At 43.6% G+C, this 27,326-nt stretch overlaps 1 protein-coding gene across 15 annotated transcripts in view; it reads left to right on the forward strand.

Annotated features, from left to right (window-relative positions):
• LOC142579831 (mediator of RNA polymerase II transcription subunit 25-like) overlaps positions 1 to 27,326 on the forward strand; it is a 125,936-nt gene that overhangs the window by 67,261 nt on the left and 31,349 nt on the right. For 5 of the 15 annotated variants that reach the window (XR_012827472.1, XM_075690419.1, XM_075690428.1 and 2 more), the window contains exons 17-23: positions 39 to 59; positions 4,622 to 4,678; positions 7,681 to 7,770; positions 9,463 to 9,495; positions 19,224 to 19,286; positions 22,188 to 22,313; positions 24,154 to 24,396. Coding sequence is in view for 14 of the 15 variants with exons in the window: in XM_075690419.1 (XP_075546534.1) it covers positions 39 to 59; positions 4,622 to 4,678; positions 7,681 to 7,770; positions 9,463 to 9,495; positions 19,224 to 19,286; positions 22,188 to 22,313; positions 24,154 to 24,396 (633 nt within the window). In the remaining variant the exon portion in view is untranslated. The remainder of the gene's footprint in view (positions 1 to 38; positions 60 to 4,621; positions 4,679 to 7,680; positions 7,771 to 9,462; positions 9,496 to 19,223; positions 19,287 to 22,187; positions 22,314 to 24,153; positions 24,397 to 27,326) is intronic. The other 10 variants (XM_075690424.1, XM_075690426.1, XM_075690429.1 and 7 more) reach the window with 8 other exon arrangements.

Below are 27,326 nucleotides of genomic sequence, written 5' to 3' on the forward strand. Positions count from 1 at the left end.
TTTTGGAGGTTTGCCAATGCCCCCTTTTACCTTTCCAGGCGTACATGTTTGCCGAGGTGGTGAGTCAGTTTGACGGTGTTTTACTTTTTCTTGGTGGCGGTGGGCCGTAGGTCGTTCTGTGAGTACGGTTGGAGTGCGCTGTGCCTTGCCTTGCGGCTTCCTTTTTGGTGAAAGAATTTAGAGCTGGGGTGAATTTGTCTGGGTTTGTCTTCGGAATGTTAGCGCAAAACAAGACATACAGAAAGAGGACACACGTCGGTGCTGTCTTGTGTTGTATCTCTGTATGAACTATTGTTTTGCGCTGTTCTGATGATGAACTTGTAGGGCAACCCAGTGCTTCAATGTTGTCAATGTTGTATTTTTTCAAGTTTTCAGAAACAGCTGTAAAGGTTGTCTTGGTTAACGGCTTTACAATTACCGCTCATGCAGTCACCTGTCCAGTTTCTCCCTTTCTCTCTTCCTCTGATGCAATACATACATGAGACCGTCACTTGGAAGTTTCTATCTGCCATACTTTCCAATGTCTCTGAATACGCTTGATACCACTTCTATAGGTTTATACAATAGCTGTATTCATTATACTATCTCTCTCTCTCTCTCTCTCTCTCTCTCTCTTGCTCGCTCTCTCTAATGCCCTTGATTTATATTTGTTTCCTGAATGTTCTCAGTTTTTTTTTTCGACTTCTTTGATAAGGGTAAAGACGCATTTGCCTCTTGCTTATATGGCTAGCAATTCCTTCAAGAAGACATGTCTCTTTTGTAATGGAGAATAGTGTTGTTACATCTAGGGATGTTTTAATGGAATACATATATCCATAGAGAATATTGTCCATCTTCATATTTAATACACGCAGGGGGTAACTCATGTTTTTGCTGTCTTTCTAAATAGCAATACCATAAGGAAATTAGGTAAAAAGTGTGGTTCAGTATGCATTAAAAGCATGCTGGGCTCTACAAGGTGTCTTAACAGTGATAACTGATCTGATTTCAGCCTTTCAAATCGCCACCTTGGGCTGCTGCTGCTCTTGGTGCAGGATGTGGCATCCTGGGCCAGTATGAAATGTTAAATGTACACCAATATCAGCATTGTCGAGTAAGATGAAGCATTATCAGGTTCCTTACTAGAAAAAAATGAAAGGTAATAAAAACTGCACATCTATTTTCAGTCCTCACTGCAGGGGCCTCTATGACAAGAAACACAGACACATTTACCTAACAGAATCACTGTGTAGTTAGCTTACCGAACGTGCCCGGGGCAACATTAGCGGCAATTATTGTCATAAAACGATCCTTAGCTGACACAGCATTTGTGAGTTGTTCTCGTGCATGCGCTGATAGCAGTGCATTTAGCGTTGTCACCTGCTTGCTCCAGGTGGTCCCAAGCACATTTCTTGGCAGATCATAGCCTCAGATGCTTTTGTGCTCCCTACATAACTAACATTTCTCTTTTGCAATATTGTGGGCTTGAAGTAGCTGGAACGTCACAGTTCATGCTGTGAAATTGCGAGAGTTTGCAAAGTTGTCACGTTGATAGGGTGGCATTAGAGTGGCATACCACCAGGAAGACATGTCATGAGGAAGCCACACATGCCTGGTTGCTTTAACAGCACTGAAGCATGGACAAGACTTTTGGAGAGCTTTGAAGTTATCAGTTACGCCCATGACGAAAACTGTCGCTTACTAATAATATTCATAATTACTTGGAACAGGAGGCTATGCAGGAAAATTGATGTGAATGAACTTTATGTGCTACCATATAATGCCAACAGGGAATGAAGCCAAGGAAAGCATAGGGGTAATTAGATGTGATTGAAATTGAAATGTAGAAAATAATGAAGAAAAAAGAAATGAAAATGGACGAAAAGATAATTTGTTGCCGGTGGGGACCGAACCCAAAACCTTCGCATTAAGCGAGCGATGCTCTACCAGTTGTGCTACAGTAGCGGTCGTCAATCTGTCCACTAACTTGTGTATGTGTACTGGATCTAGCCCTGCGAGCATTAACTAGTGCTGCTCAGAGCCATGACAGGCGAATGTGAAACACTTTTTTTTTTGCCCAATAGCATCACATAACACAGGAACTTGGGAGAGCAGGCACGTGGCTAATAAACCCTTGTATGCTACCTAATGGCATCAAAGCTGCCAGATTCAAGACCCTCACTATGAATGGATGAGAAGAAGGGAAACGGAGGAGCTCAATTTTTGTTAATCATGACCATATAACGCCAACAGGCAATGAAGCCAAGGAAAGCAATAGGGTAATTAGCCGTGTAAGTAGCTGTGGTTCACGTAATGCAAAAGTTGTGGATTTGGTCACCACTGGCGACAAGTTATCTTTTCATCCACTTTTATGTCTCCCTTTGATTATTTTATGCATTTCAATTTCAACCTCAGCTAATTACCCTGGCTTCATTGCCTGTTTGCTTTATATGGTCGTGGTTAACAAAAATCGAGCCCTTCTGTTTCCCTACTTCTTGTTCTATCCGTACTAGGAATTCATGAAAACTTGCGAGAAGCAACTATTGTTTACAGAAATAGCTTCTTTGTAACATGATCTTTACCTTTTCTCCACCACTGGCGAATATTGTCATCACCAGAATTTGTACCAGTATAGCCAGTATAACCAGTATAACCAGTATAGTAGAGCATAGTCATTATGATGCCACGTTTCTGCAAAGGTCTGCAGGGTATTTGGTACACTTTTGTCATTTCCTTTGGCACAGAAAGGGCTAAAGGAGCCTTATGTGTATATAACAACAGCCAGCTAGCTAATAGCTATTGCTTTGCACTGCCTTCAAGCTTACATCAAGGGATCACTTGTCTTTGTAGGAAAAACAATATATTGTGACAGCTCTTCTAGGGAGCACTGCTTTCAGTCAGTTTTCCTTGGTATCTGCATTATTTTCTTACACTAGTTTGTCACCAAAGTCAGACAGACATTAACTGCCATGTGCTTCAGGCAGAAGCTAGCTAATGCTTAAGTTTGCTGTAGTTGCTGGTCCTGAACTACTGTATAGCCGTGTTACTTGTGCTTTCAATTCTGTCTCAGTATAATAGCTTGTAATAATGTCACTGCCACAGAATGGCCACAGAAGGTGATAGATCGACCCAAATTTCTGTGGTAAACCATAGATTGAGTGCAACGTGGCTCACCAGCAATGGATCACGCCATGCACAGAGGCACACCGCGGATTATGCTCGGTGACAACCTAAACATTCAGTATGCGCTTCGACCACAAAATCTTGCCGCACCTGACTTCGGCGTATCTGCACTTCAAAACATAGTTCCGAAGAGATATATCCCTTTGAAGGGACATATAAAAATACCCGAAGGAAACATTTATTTTTCATCAAAATATGCAAAATACACAGAGAATAAGGATATTCTGAAAAGAAAAAATATATAGTGGAACCTTTTTCAGTAACAGGTTTGTTGCCTTCAGCAACAACAGGCAGAGCACTAGAAGCAAGCTTCACTTTAAGCCACCTGTGGCTTTGTAAGGCACTTGTACAGACAGTTTTCGTAGAATGTGAAACAGCAGGGTACAGCCTCGCAATTCCTTAACAATATCACGCGAGCGTCGATCGCATGGCATGTCAGTGGCCTTGTAGGGGCACAGGGCAGAGGGATCAGCGACAATATGCGCAGGCACCCACTTCGAATGTACACTTCTGCGCTGTCCGCTTCAGGAGTGCCTGTCACCACTACAAGCCCGCTGACATGCCGTGCGGTCGATGCTCGTGCAATATTATTAAAAGATTTCCAGGGTGTAAATTGCATCAATACTTTAGCTGTGTGTTACCACTGTAGCCTATGTTCTTGCATCGGTCTTTGCGTCCTCTGACTTCAAAAGAAAGCATGTCTCAGGCCAACTTGATTTTTCCTCGTCCTCTTTTCCTGCTCTTATTCAACAAGTGATGCTTACTGTCATTCGCGTCATTCAGTGTTGGATGAAGACATTCAACAAGAAACTCTGTACTCAAAACCGAAACTCTGCAAGAAAAAAAGAGATATTTCGATTTGTTGCCTGTGAGCAACACTCATCCATGAAAAGGGAAAAGAAGTTTGCCTCTACCGTGGCGTTATGCAGATGAGCAAATGTAACTCACAAGAACATCTTGGTGGGTGAGTTGGTGCGTGCATGTCTGTTAGCACAATTGTCTGCCCTAAAAATCACGACCGCACATGAACGCACTGACTGGACAAGCTCATGTCCTGTCAGTGCGTCCATGTGTGACTGTGTCTTTCCTCGCCGGCAATTATGCAAGCATAACTGGCTGGCACGTCTATGCAAATTCTTCTCGAGTTCGACAACAGTGCATTTGCCGCTGCACTCTTGGGTTGTCAACTTCTGTGGCCGCTTGCAGCGAAGTTCGGTGCCACTAGATTATATATTTTTTTTAATCAGCTACTTAGACTGCCATCTTAATCTGTTAAAAGTTGCTGTTTGATTTGCCGGTGTAACAGGACATTAAAAAAATCCACGGTACATGAAAAGTCATTAAAAAAAAAACAAGAATAGATGAGCCTATTTAAAGTTGACATGCTCTTTCCTTGTCCCTCAGCAGCCCAACATTACGAGCACAGCGCTTCTCACTGTGCGCACTGGTCTCTCCGCAGAACCAGCCGTTTGCAACACTCGGTCCAAGTTACACTGGGAACTCGTACTCGCCTGAGGTAGAGAACACTGCTTTGTGTCTCTTGTTTGGGCTTTCTGCAAGGACAGAAACGTTGGCAGCACTCCACATTCTGCAAGCACACTCCTTAAGCATGCCTTTCTTCTTTTCTTTTCTACCCTTTACCACTTTAGCACAGCTGGGCTTGTGGCCTGAAGTTTGGTCTTGTCTGTGCTGTGCTCTGCAAAAGCAGGACTTAAAAGGGCTCTAAATATAACATAAAATCACAGCTTAGACTGTCAGGTTAATCTTCTAAAACTACATTCTCTTTCTCTTTTTTCGTGGAGTCAGGGAAGGTACCTTTTCTAAGAATGGAGGCCAAACTTCTGAAATTCACACCAAAATCACAATGCCAGTGTTGGTGTGATGTCAAAGATTTCACGTTCCTCTGTGCACATTTGAGAGTTCTTTCTTTGGGAAGTTACGCAGCTGAACATTTGGTTACTTTCAAATCTCTAAGTAGTTACTTTCAAAACATCTAAGCCTCAGGCTGATTCTAATTTATTCATGTGCGACAATTTACACACTGATGCTTCTGCTACCTGTGGCATTGCAGGAGCCTAGTATGGTAATTTCAACTGAGCATCTCAACCCTTTTTCTTTTTTTCTTTCTTTTTTTTTTATGAATCCTTTCTCACTTGCTAGTCTTCCATTCCAGGTGAGACCAGCCTGCTGCCAAAGTTTAGTCTACCAATGTAGCTTTTCTTTAACAGATGAGGATGGCTAAGGACAGCACTTGTGTCCTGTGTTCTTCCTTTCTTGTCCTTGTCTGCTTGGTCTCTGCTTACAATGAATTTTTCTATAGCATACCTTTGAATTGGAGGGCAGGTTTCAGATAACACTTATGTTAGCGTACTGTGCATTTGGGTGCACTGTGTTGATGCTACCAATGTTGTACAACACTGCAACTTTGTTAAATTGTTTGTGTGACTGTGGCAGGAAGCTGACTGAACACAGGTTTTCCACTTGGCAGATCGTTACTGCTCGTTTTTCCCTAGTTTGCTTTTGAATGTAAGGATGGCAGAAGGAAACATTTATTTGCTAACCCTAAGGAAAACGGGCATACGAAGTGCTGCCTCACTAGGAGTGCCAGGTATACGCAACTGATCCAGCTAAACCACTTCACTTTCACAAATCATGTTGCACTGGGTTCCATTTACTGCCATGTTTTGCATGCATTGCTTGGCTGCTTTGTCCACAATAAATCTGAGATGCATGTTGTCTGCTGTGACTCTACTGAAAGAATGTTGGGTTTACTCCATAGGAACAGTAGCACTGTCTGCCATTGCTCTGGTGGAGGTCGTCCTGCACTGTAGCAATGGTAGATAGATAGCAGTGGCATTTGATCTCTGCTTGCATAGACAGCAAAGTACATAGCAGCTGCAATTGTAGGCACGAAAGAATAATCGAAGCCCTGCATGATTTTATATATCAGAAAGGGGATATGCACAGCAAATTGTGTGCACACTGATTCTAAGAGCAGGCAGGATGACAAAATTCTCTTTAGCAATTATAGAGGCTCAATTTCAGTTAAGGGCGGGGCATGTCGTGTTATATTTTAAGTTGGCAAGCATGCGTCTCATTCTGCTACGCTTGTCCCTCGCCAGGATATTTTTCGTCAAGCTATTTGGTATTAGACGAGTGTCACAGATGTCTGGGCAACAATCATGTCCGTTCACGAGTCTGAGCAGGAGACAGTGAATGAGTGTCATTGCATGACTGGGGTACCTTCAAATTGTTTTTGGCACCTTCTGCAGTATGGGTGTGAGAAATAATACCGGAGCTGCACCTGAAAGCATTGTCTTGGCACTGTTGTAAGCACTATACGCACCCCTTTTTGCCTCTTCCGAATGGGCTCCATGTCTTAGTGAACAAGGCTTCCATATGGAAGCTAAGACGTCCTGAAGGTCTTTTTTAAACATTTTTGTTTTTGGTTGTCACCTCTATGTTTTACCTTTTCATTATGCCTCCTTCCGACCAGACGAATTATCGTCAAACCATTGATTTCATCAACCTGTGACAGGCGTTCGGCCAAGCATTTAGATGAACAAGGTTTCCATGCGGAAGCCAAAACAGCTTAAAATTTTTTTGAAGCTTCTTTTAGACCTTTTCATTTTTGGCAGCTTCTCTCTGTTTTACTTTTTCATTATGCTACATTATGCTACACATGTCGAAGTACTATTCCAGGGGCCCTGGAAGTGTATCTTTAGTGTAAGGGCAGGAGCCAGGGCTCATTTTGTCAACACAAACATTTTTTTTCTGTTCATTTCGTGAAAAAAAAAAAACTTGTTTTACTATCAGCTCTCCCATAGCAATGTATGGCAGTGGTTGGACCCCAGGGCTGAGAGGCAGTGATCCCCTGCAATGAAACCTGTGGGGGTGCTTGCCCCTACCCTCCTGCCCCCTTCCAGAGCCTCCTGCTATGCTCACTTGGGAAAGCATTGACTGAATAGCTCATGTCCTCTCTCTTTCTCTCTCTCTCTTTTTTTATATACATCTTATTTGGGGTTGGTAAATTTGTCCTAGTTAAGTGGTCTTTAAAGACTGAATACAAGTGCCTAGTTTCTTTTGTTTTCTCTGCCAGGCTTTACTATTTTGTCTGTCATGCAGCCGTGCACTCCAGAAAATCTTGTAGCCATTTGAAGAGTAGATGAGTCTTAGTAGGTGCTGTTAAGGTTCTAAATCTTACCTCTTGCTTGAGGTGCTATTTTAATATATTGCTAAGTGTAATAGAGTTCTGTAGCACGAGCAAAAAAAAGAAAGGTTGGATGTGTTTAGTGGTTTGTTAACTTTACTGTAAGTGCACAAGTAGCATCATGGTTTATATTTTTAACAAATAGGCTGCTTCCTGACTCAGACAAATGCATTTGCTTCTGGTTGGTGAAGCTTCACTGCTTAAATGAACTTCACTGGACAAATGAACATGTCTGTATTTCCTGTTACCTTAGAGCTGCTCAACATGCAAATCGAGTGAGCAAGCCTCTCCCCCTGTCTTATGCACAGCTGCAGAACATGTCTGGTGGCACCATGGCAACAGCAGGCGGCATGAACATGGCTGCACCGGTTCCAAACGCAACAATGGGCATGGCGCCGGTGAGTAAGCACGCATCATTGTTTGGCAATAAGATTGATAAATGGCACTTTAACATGTCTGCCGGCACGACTGTTTAGTAGGAAGGAGCTGAAAGTTTGACAATGCATAACTGGAGGTGAAGCACCAATGCAATAAGTACTTGGGGCAGCCATGACCAGCACAGATGAATGCTGTTTTGGACATCTTTGCCATGTTTTCGCACTTCACCTCTAGTCATTGTGGAATACCAACTAACCTACACACCAAGATCTTCGTGTAGCGTCATATTGAAAACCTCTGCTTAGCCCTATCTATAAGGACCTCTTGCCACCATGCTTATGCGTAATGTGCATAAAAAGTTGGCAAGAAACTATAAGCTAAATTTCAGCATGCAGACTTTGGTGCATTTTGTACACTGGCTAAGAATAAGAAGCACACAGGCTTTCACACTTTACTATTTAAGAGAAGGCTTTCTGTTTTAAGCATGTTATCACACAGAGTGGAGCAGAAGGTGCCAAAGGCCACTTGCTAGGTGTATTGTATTTCATCCTCCTTGGCAATAGCGCACATTACACAGTGTGTGCAGCTGGTATGTGAAGTGGGGCATCGTAGTTTTCCAGTGTGGTTCCTCCATGTTTCTACTGCTTGGAACCTATTGATAATGTCACCTGGTTCGTAGAGCTATGGTATATTTCATCACTTGTAGTTTACAGCTGTGTTTGAACATTGTAGAATTAAGTCAATGTGTAGAAGATACCTAGTAATGCTCCTTATTGCGAGGGTTCTTTGCTCAGCAACATTTTAACTTTGTCAGAGAGCCAAGACTGCTGGTACTTGCTTCCTAGTTGCATTTGCATTGCCCTGCACCTGAATTTGTGTGGCCTCGCCATAAGTCCTAATGAGGATGAATCAAACCTATGCAGTAGCTTCAGCTGTGAACTCATTCGCCATTAGTGAACACACAGTTATGTGGCATTTTGTATTTTGTGCAGGAGATGGCATGCACGTGTTGTCAGTGCTGACATGACTAAGGCACATCATGACTCGACAGTTTTTAAGCCTCCACTTTTGTGACTGAGGTTGCTATCATTGCAAGCAGCCACACATGCCTGGGCTGAAAAAAACTGTTGTGTCCTGATGTGATGGACGTACCTCTCATTTTGAAGGCAGCCACACTCTGATAAAAACTTCTTCCTGGCCTAGTTCATATTTTGCTGAAGGACATGGTTACTGCCAAATGGACAGACACAAAAGCAAGGTGCCACCTCCTGGAAATAAAAAAAAGTGAAGGCATGTGGAGCACAGGCAGCAGCCTTAATTGTTCAGTTGCTGCCCCAGCGAAGAATCGATCAGACGTCGATGTCCAAGCCTGATCACCATCCTTTTTCTGTATTGCTTATATCATCGATTACGTTCCTAGCCCTTATTTATGTCGCGTTAGGGGCAAACATATAGCACAGCTCAGCCATGTGGCTACGTGTTTCCTTTCACATTTTTCGCAAGTGTATGTTTATCCTAATGAAACTGCTGTTTTCACCTGTTTGACTTGTGATAACTGGCACAGGTAGGCTCATTACAAGTCTCTTAGGATATTATAATGGGGCTGCTTCATGGCAAAAAAGGGAAAGGAGGAGGGGTGCCTTGTTTGTGAATGAGTTCTGTGCCCTTTCGTTAGCGTCTTTTGTGAGCAAGGCATCTTCTTTCCCCAACAGACACCGCAATACTGTGTGTGCTTGCATGAGCAAGTGAGTATGCAGTCGACTACGTATGCACACACCTCCCTACATACTGCTTAATAGATTTAGACTTGAAAGCCCAGTCAGACGATGTCATTGTCACTCAGTTTATTTTACGATACATTGAGGCTTGTGAATGATACAAGGCTTGCTTCTTCACCTTTCTGTGCCAGCCATATGGAAAAAGTAGCATCATACAAGGCGTAAATGCAATGGGTGGAAAATGTGTCGTCTGACTTTCCTTGATGGGTTGTCAAGTTTTCAAAAAAATTTGCTGTGCCTGGTCAGAGAGAAAGCAGCGTTTCTTTCTCATCGTATCAGCTCCTTGCGTGAAGTTTGCTATAAAAGTTACTAGAGGGAAGCCTGGCACTAGTATCCACGGGAGCTGCACCTAGGGGGGTTCAGCCACCGTTGAAATGATAGGCAAAGCATGGACTTGCTTAAACTTCGTCCAAACATCTTTGTCACTTTGTACATTGACCATTTTGAATGAATTATTGCATTACAAATGCAACAGTTTGCAATGATTACCGTAATATCCCGAGATGTAGCCTACCTAAAGTCTGGTGTGAATCAGGGGAAAAGAGGGAGTGGGCTAACGTTCTGTGTGCAGTCAAGAAAACCCGAAAAAAAAAAAAATTTTTTTCGTAGCCAAAGGTTGTGAAGGTTTGTTAATATGTCCTTGTACAGTCTTCCTCACAACATTCAAAAGAACAGTCCCTACCACCATGAAACAAAACGTTGATGACCTCGCCACGCGGAATGGTCAGACATGGTTAGCAGAGAAGCAGAAGGATGAACTGCCAATGATAGTCGCTTGTAGAGTTCGCTGTCTTCGGACCCATCAGGAGTGGTAGATATTCCACAGTGCTTGAACAGTTGGGTGACAGCTTTCTCATACATGGATGCCCAAGCTATTTGGACATGTAGTAGTGGGGTCTTGCTGCGAGGGTTTCCTCAGTGACCCCCTCCCCCAGGGCAGTGCGATTACAAGCAGTGCGCTATCTTTCAGTGTTCTGGAAAAAAAAATATCAAATCATCTCAAAAACAGGCATGGGTTTTCTTACGGGGGTGGGGCATCTCGCGGAATATTATGGTACGCATGTGGGCAGAAATATGATGCCTTTATATGTTTAGAAAAATGTGATTGCTTGGAAATACAGAGAAATTAAGTGTAATAAATAACGGCACAAGAACGTCTAAAGAACTGGCTGAAAGGTTCGACGTATTCATGTACTAACCATGATTCCTGTGGTAGCTCAACAGTCCCAGCACCAGATTTAGCTGTAGTAAGTTTGTAGGAAATTCTGTGTGGCTTCTTGCGTGCTGTGTCGTCTGTCAGGAACATGAGAAGTGCATTGTTGATGTGGGAGCAGAAAATAACGGAGGTGGGCGCTTTGACTGTTCTGCCACTTTTGAATGCCATTGCTAGTTGCCAAAGTTTTCTGTTATATTTCACTTTTTTAACTCCTACTAGAAGCAAGGAAGCCCGCATGAAGCTGATTTGGATGAAAAGTTAGCGTCACAAAGTTTTGTTTCTATCTGCAGGCTTCAAGACATTCACTTTCTTTTTTTTTAATCTCTGTTCAGCTCTGCTGCAAAGTGGATGTTTGCGTGCTTTTGTTGAGTGCCGCTGTTTCTTTTCTGTCGTTGGTCCAGTTTGTTCAGCTTGCCTTGTTCTGTTGCCATAAAGATGTGTATGCCACTGAGAATTTTAATCTAATATTCTGGGCAGCTTCAAATATCATATACACTTGTGAAAGAGCTGTACTTGCTTTTTTTTTTTCGAAATTTGGGTCCCCGCTTCATAGGCAGGACCCATATATACAAATAAGAGGTAATATAATGTGTATTCTTTAATGCTTGAAAAACAGGCTTAGTTAAAGCTATATGTGACAAATGAAAAGCGTTTATTTTAGGTTGAGTCACTTTAAAAGCTGACACTGCTCGATTTCAGAGAGAAGTCATCTGCAAGCACAGGCTCTACATAGGTAGGAAAAGGGAGAAGGCAAGCACACTTGTGGGCACAAGAGTAATGCTTTCAAAAAGAAACTTGCAGGAATCATTACACAAAATATGAAAGAGATGTTCTATTTTGCTATGTTGCAACTATGAATGCATTAGTAGCTGATTACACCATAAATGCATATGAAAAATGTAGCAAGTCAGTATGGCAATGTGTGCAGTCAGTGAACAGGTTGTAAGCACACAAAGCACACAGAGAACTGCTGCAGCAAAAGGGGCGGCATTTAAAAGTGAGTGTTGTCCACAGACAAAAGTGCCTGTTGTTTGTCACTGCATTGGCAAAGCAATGCAGGTTGCATATTGGATGTGTTTGGGAAAGTGCGAGGACTTGAGCCGCAGGGATTTCCAGGATACGAGTTAGGTGACAGCACCCATGCTTCACGCCAACAGACTGCTCTCCACTGTTCATTTGAGACCGAAGCTATATGTGATGCTGATAATGCATAAAAATGGTGCAGTGCGCGCTGCATTGCTAGCTAGTCAGACTAGTGATTGCAGCTGCATGGCCGTGGCTGCCAGGCAAGATAATGCACTTAGAAAATCTAAGTGTGTCTCTTACACAGATAACCTTGAACATCTTTTTTACTCCAAACAGCTATCCTTGCTACGATCGATGCTAATGCAGCTCACTTTTTCTCTGTCTCTTCTCGCCGCGCTCATGACATTGTTCCTGAGGCAATAATAAACGAGCTATGAGGTGAAAGAAGTTAGGCAGTAGTAGCAGCACAGCTGCAAAAAAAGAAAGATAAAGAAGTAGTTCACCAAAGCATTTGCCACTTTGTTGTGCCATGTCGCAACAAAGACACTTGGGAAGCAGCAGTGTGATGCAAGAAGTTTATCATACTAAGAGCCATTTACTTTCTGAGATGTGTCGTTGGTGAAAGTTGTGCAGGTGAAATTTTTAGATATTTAGTCCCAGACATGGCAGTGCATGGCCCTTGCAGGAAGATATATGATATAGGGCTGGTACACTGCATCACTGTGAACTGCATACTTTGGCAGCCCAGCTTGTGCCCAGCCATTTGTTGCTGCCATGTGTGCAAACTTTACAAATCCTCTTTCAACTTTACTGTTACAGTTATGAAAAACATATTTCTGACATATCTTTTTTTATTGTTCATTATGGCATTGTTCTGTGCTGATGTGTCTATTTTACACCAGACAAAAATTGCATAGATCACATTTCGGTTAGGTTACAGCGGAATAAACAGTTCGGTAATGGGCACTGTGCAAAGAGGTACCAACATATTTTCGGCTATTAATTCTAGGGTGGGAGGGGGGGTTTAAAGGTTCTAGCCCTTTAGATCCCAGGAAAGATTGTGACAAGCCTCAGAGTGCCGTAAATAATATAGTGCATTTTCTACAGCCAATTTCCGTTTAATTCCCTAGGAGGATACCACGTTGGCACATCATGATGCAGTATGTGGTCCCTTAGGAGCAGGACGGTGCGATATTTTGACACTCGCTCTGGCTCTCTAGGTGGTCTCAAATGCTGCTACTCATTGTGAGGTCCAATGTAGCAGCATAGCAGACAACCAAGCTAGCTGGAGCGAATGTCAAAACATAGCAGTGTTCGGCTTCCACATGACCATGTAGTCCTTCATGATGTCACAACACAGTAAGAAGCGAAACTGAAAGCTGTAGAAAAGCTATTATCATACCTGCCAACTCCCCCGATTTGTCCAAGACACTGCCGAATCCTGATATATCCTCCCAATTGTATGGATTCCTCCCGATTCTATGCGTCGCTGCCACTTATTACCTTGAAAGGTAGCAAGGCAGCCTCCCCCATCTTTTGGTGCCTTATGAATGAAGTAAACTTGTAGGCTTGTGAAGAGACAATGTACTTGTTAAACCTTTCAAGCCTTACTACCCTGCCGTAAATGTATTCAAAGGACACCTCTGCCTATCATAAGGCAGCCTTAAGGTGCCATGAAGCATGTTCTCAAAACATCTCGTCATCTTTTCTTACTTAAAAGTAATGTTATCAACGTAAGTATTTGGTTGGTAAGTAACCTTATCGGCAATAATTTGTATGTCGTTTGTTTGTGACTACAGTGACTACACTTTTTTTTCATCGCACTGTGATCGTCTGAAGGTAACATTGAGTTAAAACAACAGCTTTCCACTGGCCTAATTGGGGGCTTGGTAATTTCTTTTCTGCCTTAGGAGCAGTTGGGCAAGTTGCCACAGCGCAGCATGGGCACCACATGATGCTTGTGGCTACCAACAGATGACGTCATGCATAGTGCAGTGATTCTTTTGCAAAAGAACTGGGATATGGTCTAGTGGGGAGTACTTGCTATAGTAGATGTAATGGGCCCAAAATAAATGACAACAGAATGAGACACACAAAACCACAGTGATCCTTACTGTAATCATCAGCGTGAACTGCAAGTGCTCTCAAGCCATGTCTTGTTGAGCAGCATAAATGTTTGATTAAAGTCAGTGAATGTTTATTTACCGAAAAGTAATAACCTCGAAGCTCGTTGTGACGGACATTTATCCAAGAACATTCGTGGCTTGATAAATGTTTTTCACTTCGCAGACTTAACTCCTTTGAAGACTGTGGGTTTTTTTTTTAACCCTAATTCAGGAAATCATTGTGTTTCAAAGTCTGCATGCATGCATGCACGTTGCATGCATGCACCGGGGCCATTGTAACAAGAAAAATAAAACTGCTCAACTGAGACAGATTTTGTCATTTACCTGTAGTCTTTTCTCTTGCAAGTGTTGCCAGGAAGTGTGGGCAAGCAGCTTTAGAGTGAAACACACGCCATGTCATTTTTCATTACACAGCTCACGTACAGTGTATTCTCTTTGTGTCGCATGCTCAAGCTTCTCAGTGGCTTTGAGAACCTGTCATGCAATAACAGCTTTAGTAATAACAGGTCCGTGACCAATGTCAGACAGAAAAATTAATTGCAGATTTATGCCAGTCTGAACACTCATACATCAAAGGCAGCAAAGCTGCATATAAAGGAGTTGCCACACCCTTCGAAAGTCCTAGGGGGTCTGTTTTTCCACTCGTCGAAACCTACCGAAGACTTTGCAAATGCTTCACTATATTGGTGCCTATTACGTCTATCATCAGCAGCAGCAGCCTATTTTTATGTCCACCGCAGGACAAAGGCCTCTCCCAGCAACCTCCAATTACCCCTGTCTTGCACGAGCTGATTCTAACTTATGCTTGCAAATGTCCTAATTTCATCACCCCACCTAATTTTGTGCAATCCTCGACTGCGCTTCCCTTCCCTTGGTACCTATTCTGTAACTCTAATGGTCTATCTGTTATTGGCCCTACGCATTATTTGGCCAGCCCAGCTCCATTTATTTCTCTTAATGTCAGCTAGAATATGGGCTATCCCCGTTTTCCCTCTGATTCTTCCTGCATCTTAACATTATGCCTAGCTACACCTCCATACTCACCATTGTATCTGACACATGTTACTGTAACCTGTGCCGGCTCTACCGACGCTAACATCTGGCTGCACAGTCCGACGGCCTGGGTAGGGCTGCGTTGTGGGATGTTAGTGATAGCACATCACTGATGCTGACATCAGGCTGCACATTCCGATGGCTTGGTAGAGCTGCATTGCTGGCGGATGTTAGCGATAGCTCATCACTGACGCCAGTGTCCGGCTGCGCATTCTCGCCAAGGTCCCAGTCATAGTTAGGGCTGCTTCAGTGCTCCGATGCAGGCTGTGTTGCTGACTGTGCTTTGGCATTTGATGCCGACCTCAATGTTGCATGCCGCCCTAGCCCGCCTTCGCCACACAAGAACCATTGTGAAACTCCCCTTAGCGTGTAGAAGAAGAAGCACATGCTTCTTCTTCCTTCGCGATTGGAAAATTGGTGGAAGTAGGGAAACGACAAACAACGGAGGCATGCAAAAACAAAGTTCACAGTAGGGGTTCAGAAAGTTTGGTTATGGGAATACATTGTGGGATTTGTTTTTCTCCTTTTCTTTTTCTTTTTAACATAGGTAGGACATTAGGCAATATAATAACAAGAACCTGGTGGGGCAACCCACCGCCCTGTTCCAAAGGGGACGCTCGTAGCATCCGTCCGTCCATTCATGGATTGTGCACACTGTGTTGAGGACTCTATGTTTAAGCACGCGGCTGCCAATAAAAAGCAGGCTACACTGCTGCAGTGATGCCGATCGAAACGATTAGTGCAATGCGGAAAGAAAGAACTACTTTAAGCAGCGTGTATGGAAAGCATGAGAGCACGTATGAAGATCGGCCTGATTAGCCACAGGAAGGCACACTAATCACATCGAAAACTCGAACTCAGTGTTCACGCACGCAGATTCGCACAGTTCGGAGCTTTCTACCCTCATTGCGCGAACTTGCTGTGGGCCTCTATTTGAGAACTCTTTACCGTCGGTGCCGATGACCCTGCGGATTAGTGCTGAGTAACCTGATGCCCATCCCCACTTTTGTCTATCGCTCAGACTGGAATCATAAGCTAGTGATAAAGCACAGAAATCACCTGCTATGAACATGGAAAAGCCCTCCTGTTTTCTGGAAGGGAACTGGAAAGCAATACTTTCTAAGCAATAGAAGATTGCCATTAGGCACAGTATGGTGCACTAATAAACTGAAGAGCCCATTGGTATTTAAGGTACCTTCGCCATTTCTTCAACTTCAGAGGGGAAAAAACACTTAATTCTAATTGATGGACATTCCATTCATAAAAAGTAGTTTCCGGACCTTCGTACACGAACTGAGTTATCAGAGAGGGAGGGCAGTATCTGATTTGGTGTTCCCTTTAATATGAGCAGAGCATACTATGCATCTCAATTCAGGGATACTTAAGTTACCGATAACTAGCAAGATTTTTATAAAGTAATTTGATTAGCCTCCTAAAGATGGGCAGCACTGTGATTTTCGCTCAAAATTTGGAAACCCAAATGTTTGTGTGAAATATCCTGATATTTGATATTCGATTCAACATTCGGCTTTTCTTTTCTTGCTTCGATTGGACATTTGATTCGAAATCTACTATTCGCTATTCACACACTCCTACCTAAAGTGGATCTCCTGACTGACTGTAGGATCTGCAGAGGAAGCCCTTCCTTTTACATCCAGCAGTGCTGGGGAAGAACAGTTTATTTCCTTTGTTTCCTCCGGCGACCACTGTGGCATAAATTCTGACCTCGCATATTACTAAGAATACTCGATTTTGCCACAGTTGTTGGCACAGAGTTACTGTATACGCTCCCACAGGGAGCAGAGTTGCTTAGAGCTCCACCACCTTGCGTTCAAAACAAATCAAGGTTGTGAGGGAAAGCCACACATCGTGGTCGACCCATGTGGTCAGTCGACTTTATCCGGGATAATTGAGAACCACTTTATTACGAACTTAACATATCTGAGCTACGGTGGTTTTCTGATCCTGAATGAATAGAAACACCCGGTTGCACGTGCTTGAGGCATTCCCTAACACAGGATCCTTTGCTGCGCACAGAGCAGTAATGCCATCTTTTGAAAAACATGCGAATCTGCAATCTTGAGAGCAAGTACAAAATATATATATTATAGATGTTTGAATAGTGCAATTTCCGAATAGAATCTCATATGAATATTCGAGAAAAGTGACCTCCAAATATCAAATTGAATATTGAATATTTTCTTGCTTGTGAATAAAGTGAAACGTGAAGTTCACACAGAATCCATTTGATTAAAAGAAATTGTGCTTATATATACATTACTTGACGCTTAATGTAATACCATTTCCAACTAGACGTCCGGATAACTGAGGAGCTTGTAAATGAGAAACATTTTTTTCAGTTCCGGGCACCGTGACAGTGGCGGTAATGAAACAAGGGAACATCACGTCACCAGGTTCACATACTGTGGTGTGTTCATTGAAGAAGAGAAATACAACAGCATCGCACGCAAATAGTTTGGAAGAGATGCAAACATGGTGGTACTGGCCAAATAAAAAATTTAGACAACAAATTCATATATAGTCTGTTTAGAAGCGTGCCATTCTTGTTGAATGACTGAAAATTATTATTGGGAAAAAATGACTGGAAATTGTCTCTGCACAACAACCGCAGCTCTTTCGCAGCAGAGTAATTTGGAACAGTCCTCACTGTGGAGAGGAGGAAGGCAGTGACTGCTGCATGGTCGATTATCTCGACAGAGCACAACCTACATTGGACGGCAACTCACTGCACCTTTATTGGCTCGTTCTTTTATATGCATAAGTGTTCTCCTTACACTCACTTCCATACTTCGCTCTTCCTCGGGACTCCAATAAGTGCTGTTTTCCCTTATATTCGAAAGAAACTAATAGTATTTGACAAGTTCGAATGGTGGATTCTGTAATTGAATACAAATCGAATAGCAGAGACTATTCGATACATATTCAAAATTTTGAATATTCATACACTTCTATAAAAAAAAAAAAATCTTTGTCGTGCAATTTTTGTGCCAATGAAAGTAAAGCAAGATAGACTAAATTTAGAAGCAGTTACCTGGCCATTAGTCATCAAATAAGGTGCCTGGTGACACAGTGGTGTTGCCATTGCCGGCTTTGTTTATCTGTGCCTTAATGGCAGCTTCTCTGTGCTGCAAGGTTGTTTGGACATGTGACCAGGCTCGACGAATGGAAGTGCAAGCAGCTTATAGAAAACAGACCCACAACTCTGCTCCATGTAGGAGTATATATGAGTATATATGGTAACTCTAGTGACGATGCTTGCGGTGCCATCTGCAAGCAGCTTTGAGCATTAGGGAGGGCCTGTCCCACAGCTCCACTAACTTGACTCCCAAGAAGCTTGCACGTTCCTGCACTCGTTCATTATGTTCATAACATGCAAAAGAATGGCCAGTGCTCTTCATTGTGCGCCTCATTGTTGAGTTTCTTGTCATAAATGTTTACTAATGACATTTCAGACACTGCAAATGTTCTCAAAGGCTTTGAAGTTTTGTGTGGACTGCAGAAACATAGAAGCCTCGCCGTAACTTTTTCACCCAAATTATTGGTATAAAGTATATCTTGTTTATTTGTAATTTAACTGTGCTGCTCTGAGTCTGTAATCACTGTTAGATCAGCAAACCGGACACACTTTCAGATCTGTCTGTCAAGTTACGGAAGCATGCGCCGCCACTCTACACATTGCTCTGAAGGATTAGGCACACTGTTTTAGCTGCCTGTCAGTGCCAGTGAAAAATCTCTCTTCAGGCAGTCCATTTCTGAGTTTGTGGATCTGCACTATTCTTGTATTATCTCCTGTTTAAGTTGGTAATAACATTTTAGAAGTCTTGTAAAGAACAAATTACTTGTGCACGTGTGCGTGCCTGCATCCATGTGTGGCCACATGTTATTGTGTGTACATGCTTCCGGACACGTGACCTTGACGCTCATATGGCAATGAATAGAAGGCCAGCTTGTAAGTGTGCCAGAAAAAATTAGACAACAATAAAATTAATTGTCATACAAGTACTAGACACATTCACCTCAGTAGATTGCTGAGGCAAAGAGGAGCTATTTTTGTCGAGAGCCAAGAACAAAAAAGGAAGGTAAGAGTATGGGAGCCCCTTTTCCACCTTTCTGGCTACAAATGTCACATGTTTTTGTTGTTCTTTATTTGTTGCCTTCCTTTGTTGTTTCCTTTGCTTTGTGTTTTGCTGAATGCAAATGTGTTGGTTTCTGTTTCAGTATTTGTTTTTTTTCTTACGTTCACTTTTTTTTAGGCAGCACCAGGGCAGCAGTACTCTGCTGCTATGTGGCCTGGCAACAACATTTTGGCAAAGACGGTACAGACTTTTTCTTTTGTTTGTTTGGTTGTTTGCTCTCGGTGTACTACTGTATGCCATTTTTCTTTTCTTCCTTCCTCACAAAATGGCTTGTCTTGGATCTTCTTTCGCTCCCTATATGTACTCACCTCATTTTTTTCTCGTTCTTTTTTTCCTTTCTTTCTCTTTATGCCTTGTTCTTGTATACACGTATGCACTTCTATGCTTTGCATTTATTGTACGTTCGGCTGGTTGCTACCACGCTCCATCCCAGATTGCAGCAATAAGTACTCCATCCATGATTGCCATAGCAATGGGTGACTGGAAGCAGAAACACGTGAGCACCGCCTCTGTTGTAAAAGTGTGTGGCAGACGTACAAGGTGTATGAAAGTGAAAATTGTGATCCAACCAAGCGAGCACAAAGCTACAAGGCTTCGTGAAGCTGCACAAAGCTATGGGGCTACAATATTTCCTTTCATAAACCTTTCTCCACAATTGAGGATAGCTATACGGACTTGTTGGCAGGTCATCTTCTAATTTGTAAGAGTACAGACAGAACAACATAGACATGGAAATCACATGGGACAACACAGAACTCTGTGTGCCTGACGTGTCTCCTATGTCCTTGTTGTTGTGCCAGCACTACAACAAATTACAAGATTCCTCCACCTTGAGGGCTTCCGCCCGGGAAGTGTGGGGACACAGAGCTCCCACCAGAAAAGTTGCAGTACTGCGTGGCCAAAACTGTAAGATCCAGGCTGCACTCCCAGCACAAAGGTGAGAGCGCCTCCAAGCTTGCTGAGCTCATGCGTGGCGCTCTAAATGATGACAGACTTGTGAAAGAACGCTACAAACACTGTGAAGGCAGTGAAGAGGGCAAAGGTGTTCCAATCAGTCGATTTCAAGGAGCCAAATGTGAAGCACTCCTCGAGAGCATTTGAAAGCGACCAGTCGAATATAATATTAGTACAGGTTGCTTACAGGACCCCGACATGATTTCGCTGTGGTGAAATGGCAAGGGGTGGGGATGGAGTATGGGACAGAATTGAGGGTAAAGCATTATATGAAGTTTCTGTTTCTGTGAGGGATGTCAGTGTTATAGGGGAATAATGTACATGATGGCTTCTGTGTGACAGCCTCTGCAGTGTTCTCAGTTGCAGTTGCTTCAATGGTATGGGATAATATGGAATAGCTGTAAAAGTGCTGTTTATCTCAACTTCGTTAGATTGTGTTCACTTCTAAGCTGCATTTGTGTTTTCTGATGTTTCAGTCACTCCCAGCTTGAAATGCCCATGTACACTAACCTGTCGAAGCATGACCATTAGAATCCTGACTTGTCGACAGTTGCACGCTGGTGCTGCGTGTAGAAGAATGGCAGCTTTAGTGTCCTTTGCTTGTTTCGCACTTGGCTGATGTGGCTTGAAAATGTCAACTTTCTTCAACTGTGGTGCGAACATGGCTCCATTCTGATCCTTTGGTATGCAGAAAGGTCCGCCCTAACAATTAAGTGTTTTTCTCTGAAAGGCTTTAGTTTCTGCATGCCAGACTTTAACATTCCCAATCTGAAGTTGTTACAGCAAAAGCTCATTAATTTGACCCTCATTTATTTATTAAATTTAATATTTAAGATTCGCTGGTCCTGGCAAATATACCCATTATTCTGTGATATCAATTGTTTGTCATTTGAGAAGTTGTTTGCCATGTGTCTGTTAATTTGGTCTACCCAGAGCATGGTAACAGCAGAATGCCACAATTGTGTGGTACAATCGTACCATTCCTATCCAACATCTATATCCTGATTAATCAAGAATGGAAGTTTGGGCTGGTTTGTGTGGTATGGCGATTTAGGATGTGAGAGGCATTAGAAGCAATTAAGCTGTTCATGCAATCTTTCCCTCTCTCTGTCACCTAGTGGCAGGCTATTCAAACTGTCACACAGACCTACTGAGTTTAAGGCACTTGTGCGCACAGGCATCAGTACATTATGGTCTGTACGTGTTGGCAATCAGTAGATCAGAGGTGACCTTTGATAACCGTTCATGAAGCCTTCAACATTGCCACTCCGCCTTTGTCCCCCAACACGACCACACATGTTTAGCTCCCCACCTACAGAAATCATTGCAGTAGGTGAGTGCAGCTGAGCAATTTCTCTAGCCATTCTTAGCATCCATGTTTCTATTCCGAAAGCTGGCACTCCCTTCAGTCCTGTTGCTTTTTATTCTCGTATTATGTATTGAATGGTCTGCCACTTGCAACATGCAACTCTTCAGCCATAGAAAAATACTGAAGGAATCATTCTGTGCTTCCTCTTTGCATTTGCTAAACTTGTCACACTCTGATTCACTATCTGGAGTGACAGGCATGTCATGGAATAGCAGGTGCCTACCATGCAAGCATTACATGTAGAGAGCTCATCAGGATTATTTTAGATTTGCAGGTCACTGGGATGCGTATAGAGTGTGGTCTATAAAATTATGGGGGTTGTCGTTTAAGAGCAGTGCTCTTTTGCTGGCTAGAGAGCTCTCCTGTCTTGGGAATGCAGCTCGTTTGGTATGCCTCTGCGCTGATGACAGTCGTAGTCTTGTCGAGAGTATTTAACGGTGGCAGCATTGTCGCAAAAAGAGAGGTTAATAGCATATGTTTTTTGTTTGTGGACATCTGCAAGTTGAAGTCGTGGACAAGTCCCTGAAGAGTCCATCGTCATTTATTTGCTCATTTCATGCTTTCCATAACCAAAGCAGCTCCTCTAGCTGCGTACTGTGCAGGCCGTCTTGTGACTGTGCATGTTAATGTCTTCATTGTAGATTTAGTGTCACCTGGCTTCGGCTGTGTAGCTGCCGGGCACAGTGCCATTTCATATGTCTCTCCCACCTTTATGGCGGAACGCACATTTTTCACCTGCCTCTCATCACCCACAATAGCCCGAGCCCTCCAGACAAGCGCAAGGAATACTCCAGGCTGAGTTCACGCGTGGCATTGCACCTCACAGCCAGCCTGCGACGAACAGCCATCATCTGCAGGAGGTTGTTCGATCACGAGGTCCTAAGGTTTGAGACTCTTTATGCAACAGTCACGTGTGTTGTGTCCCTTAGTCAGGCAGCAGCTGCACCCAGTGTAGTTATTAAGGCGTGTAGCACGTCTTCTCGGAGTAAGAGACGACAAGATGGTTATCTAAAGAGCAAAAAAAAGTAAACCGGCTGAAATGGCCAGTAAACAGCCCCCTGTATGAAGAACCAGAATAGTCACATCATCATTCACCGCTGAACAACAATGCATTCCGTTGGAAGCTTCTTCACTCAAAGCCACATATGTTGAGCCCTAGCGGGGATGTAGTGTAGGAAGCTTTAACGAGTTCTATATTGCATGGCCTGGCAAATTTTGCGCAGCCTTAGTGGGAAAGGTTTGATGCAAAGAGTAAAAAAATATGTTTTCTTTTTCTCCAAGAAAAAGAATGGTTTCATATTGCTGAACTTGCCTAGAGTTTGCCAGCGGATAGCAAAGAAAGGTGGTAAAGGATGACAGTGTGCTGTAGACAACCAATGACCAATCGCGATGCCACTGGGTTCATTTGGTTATAGGGGACGGGTCACTGAACCGTTCGCTAACCCACAAGGACAACTCAATCGGCAGCTTATTTCGTGTACTGAACATTCGTGTTGGTACATGCACAGGCAGGCTGCTGTGGTCATGGCTGCTGAATATTGTTGACAGCTAGCTCTGGGCACTGATTGAACGCTTGACCGGTGTGGCCGCGGTCTACCCGACCACCCTGTGCCCTTAACCAAATGCTTGTTGTCCTTTGGCTTGTCTCTTGTCACTCACGCCATAACCATGGAATGCTTTAGCAAGACAAGGACACCTACGCATGCCCTTGACTTGCATGTCCTTGGCCATTGGTGAATGTTAATTCTCATTTCAAAAGAGCATTCTCTTTCAGTTTGGTGCCTTTGTTTTTGTTGCGCTTGTTTGCTCCAGTATACGAATAAGGGGAAGCGGGCTTTATTTGCTGCTTATTTCTAGATCTTATTGCTGTATGTGGCAGTCTTGAGAAATGCAAGCGTCATCGCACTTAGCTACTCCCTCGGCCTTTATTATTCATGACTGTACACTGTGAAACTTTGGCAGTTGCATATCCTGCAGGGAGAGTTTGGCGCCTACGCAATCTGACACTCTGGCATCATCTGCATGCACTATTTCTTGCAATGATGAATTGTAGCCATGGTGTGTGGTATAATTGATTTTGTTTGCATGTGAGGCAACAGGAGTTGTGGAAATGCTTGATGTAAGCAACTGTCACTTTAAGTACATAAAATGCCTTGGGCTGTTGCATCATAGTAGGCTTCTGGAACCAATAAAAGAAAATAGGGAAAGAGGCTGGGTAGGCAGGGTGACTTTCTATGGAAAAAACATGCACAACAGCATGTTTTCAAAGCAAGGAAAGAAAAAGTTAACCAACAAAAAAATCACACCCATTATTGAGCTGCCCCAGTCTCCCTAAATCAACACACAGTTGTGACCTTGAAAAGGTGCAGTAATGACATTATTGTCGCTTAAATATTTGCACTTTGCTCGAGACTATCTTCACGTGGTATGCACTGTTCCATCAGTATTCGAGCAGTACAGAGACCACACAAACATCCCAATTTGTAAGGCAGTACTATAACCAGCCATTTATGCAGAAGGACAATTCAATGGGCACGCAAAGTAGCTTTGTGCAACTATCATTTTTCTCCCTTGTGGGTCTGCCTCTAGTTTTGCACTTGTCCGGGTAGCACTTCAGCTCTTCACACAAACAATGACTGCACCAAAACGCTCCCATCGGGGTCTTTTCAGTGTGTCCAGGCTGTCTCACTGACCCATTCCCCACCCTCGATCCTGCCTTCGCAGTTGATGCCTCCCGAGCAGCAGGGGCCCCCGCAGCAGCAGGTTCCCCCCAATGCACAGCCTCCAACCATGGCCGGGGTGGGGGGGCCTCGTGGGGGCCCACTGGGTGCTCAGCCCCAGGGAGGTCCCGCGGGTCCACCCCAAGGCCCGCCACCTGGTCTCCCACCGGGGGCACAAGCGGCCGCAGTCTCGCAGCAGCAGGCCAACAGGCTCTCGCAGCTCGAGGCTGAGCGACAGCAGAACTTGGTCAGTCCCCTAAGGAGCCATCTCTTATTTCAGTACAGTGCTCCGCCCTGTACTGCCACTGTCTACACCATCTGTCAAAAAAATGGGGTGTAGCATGTTGGGCACAGATGAATAAACAACACTGCGAACAGCATTCACAGCAGGGCTACGCTTTCAGTCAGTTCTGAAAAGGCTTGCAATTTTAGGGTGCCTTAATGACTATGCTCCATCGCAGTAATTCCCTGCAGCATGGCGAAGAGAGCATAGTGTTCCAAGGTTTGGTATTCTGTGTTGTTGCGCAGTGCACAACATTGAGGTAGAGTATAGGTGATAACCTAGAACTAGTACTGAGATGGAGCATAATACAACATAGTTAAACTTAACAAAAAAAATAATAGCTTTTGGTAATGGGAATTAAACCTTTAGTGCACACTGACTCACTGTCAGTGTCTCCGCGTTCTTTCGGGGCTTGTAGTAGCACTACCACTGGCTACATGTGACACCGCTGTAACTTGAGGTCGTGGAGTAAAACTCCCTTTTGTATCCCACTAAAGTAGCTGCATGGTGTGCACCACTTTAAGTGGCCATCTCAAGTCAGTCCTATACAATTGGCCGAGTTAGAAACCTTGCAACAAGGTAGAGGCCTGAACACGTTGAACCTTGCCACATTGTGGCTGCATATTGCAGGCCGACCACTGGGGTTGCCAAAAATTTGGTATGAGCTCTCACCAATTTGTAAGGCTTACATATTACAAGACCGCTGAGAAGGGCATACACGAATTAGTATGCAAGCTTGTGGACAACTAAATGCAGCATACAAGAAAACTTGTAGCAGCCACGATTGTCTAGCAGTTGCTGAAAGCTGTGGTTTGGAAAGCATTCATTCTGCAGCTCCTTAGTGCATATCAGTACAATTTCATTTGTTCCATCTCTTAGGAAATATCAATACACCTTTCGTCATAGCAATTACTATATTGTTATTTCAAGCTCTGAAGCGCAAGAAACACTAATCTAGGAGGTAGAATACATCCTTAGATCCTCCAAAAAAAAAAAAAAAGTCTTTTGAGCCCACCTAAAATTTTATCTGCTCCCAGTACATGATGGCACCATGCAGCCTCACTGGCAATTCTGTACTTGCAGTATGCCTCGTGTGTCACTATCACAAGATGCGAGCTGCTCCAGATCTTTCTTAAAGATTCGCTGCTGTGCAATGTTACTGCAGTAGATACTACTACAACATACTGTGTGTGTGTGTGTGTGTGTGTGTGTGTTTGTGTGTGTGTGTGTGTGTGTGTGTGTGTGTGTGTGTGTGTGTGTGTGTGTGCGCGCGCGTGTGTGTGCGCGTGCGTGCGCGCGCGCATGTAATGGCCATAGGTCATCATCATCAGCAGCAGCAGCAGCCTGGTTACGCCCACTGCAGGGCAAAGGCCTCTCCCATACTTCTCCAACTACCCCGGTCATGTACTAATTGTGGCCATGTTGTCCCTGCAAACTTAATCTCATCCGCCCACCTAACTTTCTGCCGCCCTCTGCTGCGCTTCCCTTCCCTTGGAATCCATTCCGTAACTCTTAATGACCATCGGTTATCTTCCCTCCTCATTACGTGTCCTGCCCATGCCCATTTCTTTTTCTTGATTTCGACTGAGATATCATTAACTCTCGTTTGTTCCCCCACCCAATCGGCTCTTTTCTTATCCCTTAACGTTACACCTATCATTCTTCTTTCCATAGCTCGTTGCGTCGTCCTCAATTTAAGTAGAACCCTTTTCGTAAGCCTCCAGGTTTCTGCCCCGTACGTGAGTACTGGTAAGACACGGCTGTTATAAACTTTTCTCTTAAGGGATAATGGCAACCTGCTGTTCATGATCTGAGAATGCCTGCCAAACGCACCCCAGCCCATTCTAATTCTTCTGATTATTTCAGTCTCATGATCCGGATCCACATTCACTACCTGTCCTAAGTAGATGTATTCCCTTACCACTTCTAGTGCCTCACTACCTATCGTAAACTGCTGTTCTCTTCCGAGACTGTTAAACATTACTTTAGTTTTCTGCAGATTAATTTTTAGACCCCCCCTTCGGCTTTGCCTCTCCAGGTCAGTGAGCATGCATTGCAGCTGGTCCCCTGAGTTACTCAGCAAGGCAATATCCTCAGCGAATCGCAAGTTACTAAGGTATTCTCCATTAACTCTTATCCCCAATTCTTCCCAATCCAGGTCTCTGAATACCTCCTGTAAACACGCTGAGATTGTGCATGATCGACAAACGAGAGAAACCTGGTGATAAAACTAGAAGCGCAAACAGGTGGCCATGGCTCTAGCTATTCTTGATTATTTCTGCAAAATTTTTGCATGTCACCTGCCAGAAGTAATTAAAGACGAAAGTTATGGAATTCTCACACCACACAGTAGATGGCGCTGCAAACCTTCTGAAATCATTTGTGCCGCTTATACGCTTGTAATTGTTAAATGTACATATCTTTTTTCTGATATTCTTTACAAATTTAGAGGTGCGGCTGTTATGTATATGCGGCCATTATGCACATGCACAGTTGAAGCTCACAATAACGAAAATGGCGGGGAACGCAAAAAAATTTGCTTTTGTGAGGATTTCGTTATTGACATTATTATTTCGTTATTGACGTTATTATTTCGAAATGACACAGCACAGATAGGTAATGTGTCGTAGAACGAAACTTTACTGTCAAAATTCTGATAGCCTACATTTTCAAACTTGCTTGAGGATATAAAACCGCATTGCCAACAGTACAAAGCGCGACGCGTGCATCAATCAGCAATGGCAGCACTGCCATGGAGCGGTATTCTCGTTCTATTGCTTTCCGAGATGCGATCACTTTTGCAAGATTTTGCGCAACTGAGCATCGGACGCCGAGCAACAGCACTCCATGCATGCAGCAGCATATCTACAGTGCACGCTGTTGCCTGTAGGTGC

Source organism: Dermacentor variabilis, chromosome 4, assembly GCF_050947875.1.
Source record: "Dermacentor variabilis isolate Ectoservices chromosome 4, ASM5094787v1, whole genome shotgun sequence".
Lineage (NCBI taxonomy): Eukaryota > Metazoa > Arthropoda > Arachnida > Ixodida > Ixodidae > Dermacentor > Dermacentor variabilis.